This window comes from Trachymyrmex cornetzi, unplaced genomic scaffold, assembly GCF_001594075.2.
Source record: "Trachymyrmex cornetzi isolate Tcor2-1 unplaced genomic scaffold, Tcor1.1 scaffold579, whole genome shotgun sequence".
NCBI classification, from domain to species: domain Eukaryota; kingdom Metazoa; phylum Arthropoda; class Insecta; order Hymenoptera; family Formicidae; genus Trachymyrmex; species Trachymyrmex cornetzi.
The window spans coordinates 1,986,581-1,992,746 of record NW_017299892.1 but is presented as its reverse complement, the minus strand read 5'-3'; the positions used below and the strand labels follow the sequence as shown (position 1 = coordinate 1,992,746).

The following is a 6,166-nucleotide window of genomic DNA, read 5'->3' as shown; positions in this document are numbered from 1 at the left end:
ATAATTAATAATTAATAATAATATACTACGCGCGAACTTTTTATCTTTCCTTAGTAGAAGCAGTCTTTGAACGGCTGCTCGACAGAGTCCATGAGTTTTCATCGAATTCCCGTGGACGTGGATATTGATCGACGATTTAGCGGGATCGCCTCAGTTTCTTCGAGGCGTCTCGACGGGTTTTCTCTGGGGCGTTCAGTGCGTTCAGGCGGCCAAGCCGTGAGGCGTTTGATGGAGGAGAGCGGGATACTGTTGAGCCACGTGCGCCAGCTGATGATGATGGCTGCCGGAGTGTGCGTGCGTATGTGTGTGTGGATGGACTACGGCCGTGGCGGGCGTTACAGTGCCCGACGACGATACGTGAATCGGCGGCAGCGGCGTCTGGGACTGCGGTGCGTGGAGGCTATGGCTATGACCTGCTACCAGGCTGTTATGGCTGCCCCCGCTGCTGGACGAGGTATGACTGTGATGATGATGCCCGAAGACGACCCCAGAGAAGGCCACGGGTCACTGATGATGCTTCGTGGAGCCGTTCGCGTGATGCGCCTGCGCGACCACGTGGTGACTCGAGGGTGGTGCGTGTGCGGTGCTCGGATGGTGATGACTGCCGGTCGCCGCGTGGTGATTCGCGTTATTGGCGCTGCTGCTGTTGTTGTTGTTGTTGTTATTTTGCTGCTGAGACTGCCGTTGGCTGTTCTTCTTGTTCTTCATCCGACGATTTTGAAACCAGATCTTGACTTGGCGTTCGGTCAGATTTAGGTTGCGCGCGAGCTCCCATCGCTTCTGTTTCGATACATAAGCGTTAAAGAGAAACTCTTTCTCCAGCTCGAGAGTTTGAAATTTGGAGTAAGGTTTGCGTTTCTTCCGCACCGTCACCTGGCCCGTCCATTCCAAGGGGTTGGAGCTGCCGCACCCGACGCCCATCCCCGCTACGCCAACCCCGACTCCCACACCCGCAAGCGAACCTGCGGGAAACAAGGAAGATGGGGAGGAACCCCACATCACTTAACACAATTAGTTTGCCGATGATAAAACAACCTAGCTGCTAGCTAGTAATATTCAGCAAGGAAATATCTCAAAGGCGGGTGAATAAATTCTCAAGATGTGTTTTAATGTCACTTGTGCTTTTCATTTTACTAAATTTATTTTAGCCCTATTCGGATTAGACAATACGATTATAATCAATAATCAAATCAATTGAAACGAATAAATTAAACCATATCAAATATTATAATCTTTATCACTGTGTGTAGAGATTAGTTTCTATTTAGTTTCTAGTTTAGTCATTAGTACATTCAAGTAGATTTTGAATGAAGAAAGTGGTTGTACCTATTTCTTTATCATAATTGCCATTTGTTACTACGAAGTGACTAGCAAAAATGAGCGCAAATACACCGGTTCGTTAGTTGATGCATTGGCGCGTAACCGATACCGTTACTCTTTCTTTTTTAATAAACGTTCCGTAATCATTCATTAGAAAAATATTTCTGCCATCTATATCGTATAATAAATTAATAAATACAGATTGTGTTTATTTATTGCTCGAATTTATCATCTCGCTTAATAAACATATTAATCTAGAGAAATTACTGAAAATGAAAAATACACTCGCTACCGCGATGTTAGAAAAAGTTCCTTAAAGAAGCCCTAAAAAGGAAGGACAGCAGATATTCAGATATCCAGAATTAATTGTATTACATTAAAATGTTCAGATCGCTGAACATAATGACTAATTATAAACGCAGAAATAAATACTTATTAATTTCTTTAATTCTTGTAATAAATTATTGAACAATGTTTCCTGTAAGATCTATATTACTGTTTGTATGTAATAACAAATATTTTTCGCCAGCAAATAATATTAAAAAAGTGTTGATCAAAATTTTTACATCAAAAACGATGATTTAGCAGGTATAATTTGATATTTTGTCATTCTCCAACTCTTCGCTTTCCATTGTTCTCGTATTAAGATTCTACACGAGGAACTAGATCTGGGTGGGGTACATCAGCAACTAAATCCGCGCCTGATGCAACTCTCCGAATGTCAAAGCGTGCACTCCAGCTGCATGTGCGTGCGCAACATTATTCATACATATACACGCGTATATATACACATGTACAACATGCGCACGAGGGTTGCCGTGGCCGTTCCTGGCACAGTGGTATGATATAATTGGACCGGTTCTACTAACCGCACGAAAAACATGAAGCTGGAGTTAGCGCGGAACCGTTGTTAGGCTCGTTCTCTAGAGCGTTTCGACTGGTCGGTGGTTTTTAACAGGGTACTCTATACTCCGTTGCAAACCCAGAATGTGGAGCGACGCGAATGCATTTGTTAAAGCGGAATATACGATGGGATGGTGCAAGGTACATACGGCACATCCGCGCCAGTGGAATGAAGCGATTACGAAAGCTCGCGACTCATCCGGCTATCTTTAACCCAGCCATGGACTGGATAAACTCTTCTTGGTGTACGCAAATGCAACAAAATTATTTCTATTTGCTGGCTTGTCTGGCGATATTTCATATTTTTCACGTATATATGGAAAAAGGAAGAAGGGGTTGTTTCTCAAAGCTACTACCTACATTTTACACCACAAGATGTCAAATTGCTCCTTTTTCGTCGAAGATAAAATTAATTGATAATTTATTTAATCACAAGAATAAATTTTAGACTACTTTTTAATCAAAGAGATCGAATCATCCATCTTTAGCCAATCTGAATAAAAACTGCTATCGAATGCAGACTTATTTGATCCGTCGGAACATGTGGATATAATGGATGCTATCTGCGCATCGTTATAATATCTCAGATGTCACGCAGATATTTTTATGAATCTCAGATGACAGTTGTCTAGATTTATTACTATTAAAGCTATAATTTTTCTTGCCGCTTAAGTCGTAAAATAAAAACACGTAAACGCGAGTCAATTAACACGCAAATTATTAAAATATATGTTGTACTATGATATCTTAAATATCTTCAAGATATAAGATACGCGTTTGCATGAACGAACAAAGAATTTTGCTCCTCGAGTTTTATCCCAGTTCGATTCTCGCATTTTCCTCTATTCCATCCTCGAGCTTTTCTCTATCTTCCTTTTTTTATCGATATGTTCTCTTGTTGCCTCGATGTGATTGCTTAAGCAATAATTTATTGCACATTAAAATTATAGTAAGAGTAACTGACCTTTGTTAAAAATAGTTAACAAAGGTCAGTTACTCTTACTAAAAAATATAAAAAATATTTAACAAAGGTCAGGATTATCACAAATATTACAAGATGAATGGAGATAGAGAGCATGTGTGTATATTAAATGGGTAAACGATGAATTAATGACAAATCGTTAGATAGCAGTTTATTTAATATTTTATAAATTTCGGAATAAATATTCTAGTTTAAGATTCAATCAAAGACCCAAAAAAGTGAGTATATTAAAAAAGTAATGTACAGATGACTATCAATCTAATTATCATATAAATATATTTTTAATTTTAGAATTTTTATCCAGCTTAATTCAAAGATTAAGATAAACGATATAACGGTACATATTTTTTAAACTAGAATATGACAATTGCATAATAAATTAAGCATTTCTTAAATCAATTTTATACACATCTAACCAAATATGAGTCAGATATAAAAAAAAGTTTTTAAAAATATTTATTATAATTAAAATATTAAAAAATTAAAAGATATTATTTACCTAGAGCTATAAAAAAATAATATATAGATTCTAAAAGATACAAAAAATTACAAAGTCATATTGTCTATAAAAAGAATAAAAAAAAGATTAGTATAATAAAGGGAGATCGAAAAAAGGGTCCATAAAAGTTTGGGATTGTCGCGTGGAGTGTAATATCGATTGAAAGCATTCGTGATATCTTTCATATCTTATACTAAATATATTTTTGTTATTAATTTATGTGAATTCAAATATACAAATTAAGTATATAAATCAAGAAATGGATAAATATTTTAACATTTTTTAAATGCAATCTATAATAAATTCAATATTGTATTGTAAATACTGAGCAACGGAAATACTTTATCAGTTATTAACTCAATATTTAAGACAATAGGGCTACCCAAACAATTACCGTATTCCTAACGAACTTTTTATTCAATGATATAATTTTATTTCAACGAATTAAAATGTTAAGTAAATACGTAAGAATTTATATAAATTCTTTTAAATAAAAATTAGCAAATAAATAGCAAACCTCCATTTAAATTTTACTATTCGTACAAAACAGATAGAATACTTTATTTCATAATAAAACCGATGGACCTGATAAAGCCGTACTTTATGTTAAATTTATTCTGGCCCATGATGTAAGTGCGCATAATGATGACCGGTAGGTCTCAAAGGCTTAATTAAGCATGGATACCAATCCGCGGTAATAAATGATAGCTTGGAGAGCCGCGTTCTTTCGATGAAGCGGAGATAATCTCACGGAAGAGATCGACTTGCGCCGGGGACATCTGGCCGACATTGTGATTCCTCGGAGATTACCTGGACTAATATGGGATGGTTCGGCGCGATACAGTGGAAGCGGCACACTCTCTAGTCTTCGAGCGAACGAGCAAAGATAATGGACCCGCCATCTATTGGGCTACGCTTAAACTATACGCGGGTGCGCGCCCGCGTTTCACTATTTCGTATGTACGGCACGCTTGCACGCACACACACACACATCTCCCTTCCGTGCGTTTACGATTAGCCCGCGGCTGATTACGCGAATTATCTCGGTTATCAAAGTGCCGTCAATGGCGCTCGTATGAACAACAAAGTAACGATAAACTGTAACAACGAGTATCGTGGCGCATGTCGTAAGCAAACGAAATACGACGAAGCTTTTTCAGAAGGACACGACGAACGAACGCCAACGATCGATGAGACGCGTCTTCCTCTTTATACGCTTGATATGAAATTTAAATATTTCCACACGAACGAAAAGCTGACATTGCCGTCGCGATATAATTATGTTGAATATAATTTACAATCTGTGATATATCGATTGTATCGCAATAAAAGACGCATATCTATAAATTAATGTCACTTCTGCAGAGTATTTTATTATCACGATGATTTATATACCGTAATAAGTATTCCGAACAAATGTTAAAAAAAATAGAAAGATTAATGACTCGTTTTACAAAGTATATATTTAATGTTTGCTAAAAGGTATCTTTTATTCTAAGCGTCCATAAAATGATTACAAGTATTTTCCTGCGGGAAGAACATTGCCAAGCAGCACGGCGTATCGTACTAATCTTCCTGAAGGGAAACTTTAATCGATGTGAAAAAAATTATCGTTCAAAAGTAAAATAATGGGAAGACAGTCGCGACAATATAAGCGCGCGAAACAGCCGTTAGCCGGAAAGACTGAACGCCTGCACGGGTCATGGAACGGATCAGCTGATCGGAGGCGCGCGCCAGAGTTTACGAGTTACGGCCGCCAATAAACCCGCCGCCGTTCGTTGTTGCTCATGCGACGTTTCATGGGTTGCAGGGTCCCGAGAAAAGGACAGAGAAGGGAGGAAGCACAAAAGAGAACGATGTGAATGAACGATGACTGTGGTCTTTACTTGTCGAATAAGTTCGTCAGGATCATCCAGGAATACTCGAGACGCCCGTTTTAGGAAGTCGCGTGCAATTAATGTAAATTACAGGCAATCCTTTTGTCATAGTATACGTTACATACGTCTTTCTTCGCAACGTCTCCGTTCAGTTGTCAAGCTGCTACGAAGCTAATCGCTTTGATTTCACGAGTATATTAATTTCAACGGATTTGCTGAACGTGACGTTCGAGGAATGTTACAATGGATTCACAACAACTTTCTGAGTGAAAACGAAAAACTATCTGAAGTTTACAAACATCTTTTTGTATAGAAGCGTTGACAATCGTTTAACACACTACGAAAACTGTAGAAGAAAAGATTCTAATAAATCAATTTCTCTTCTACATTGTTTGATTATTCAAAACACAAATACAAATGTTAACGGAATGAAAATTTTTCTGCGAAAATAATGTCATTATTAAATGTGAAAAGATGTAATATTTTACATATAAACGTAAAAGAGATTCGAGAGCAATTGTTAAAAAAGAAAAAAAGAGAAAATTTGGTAATGGTGGTAAGTCGGAGTAGATGCTTACCTGGAGG

At 37.6% G+C, this 6,166-nt stretch overlaps 1 protein-coding gene across 1 annotated transcript in view; it reads right to left on the bottom strand.

The window, feature by feature from the left end:
- Positions 1-483: 483 nt before the first annotated feature.
- LOC108766227 (homeobox protein HB1) overlaps positions 484-6,166 on the bottom strand; it is an 8,282-nt gene continuing 2,599 nt past the window's right edge. Inside the window, exons 2-3 of the mRNA XM_018515392.1 lie at positions 1,291-1,367; positions 484-1,001 (exon numbers count right to left, since the gene is read on the bottom strand). Of these exons, the coding sequence (XP_018370894.1) occupies positions 505-1,001; positions 1,291-1,367 (574 nt within the window). The 3' untranslated portion in view covers positions 484-504. The remainder of the gene's footprint in view (positions 1,002-1,290; positions 1,368-6,166) is intronic.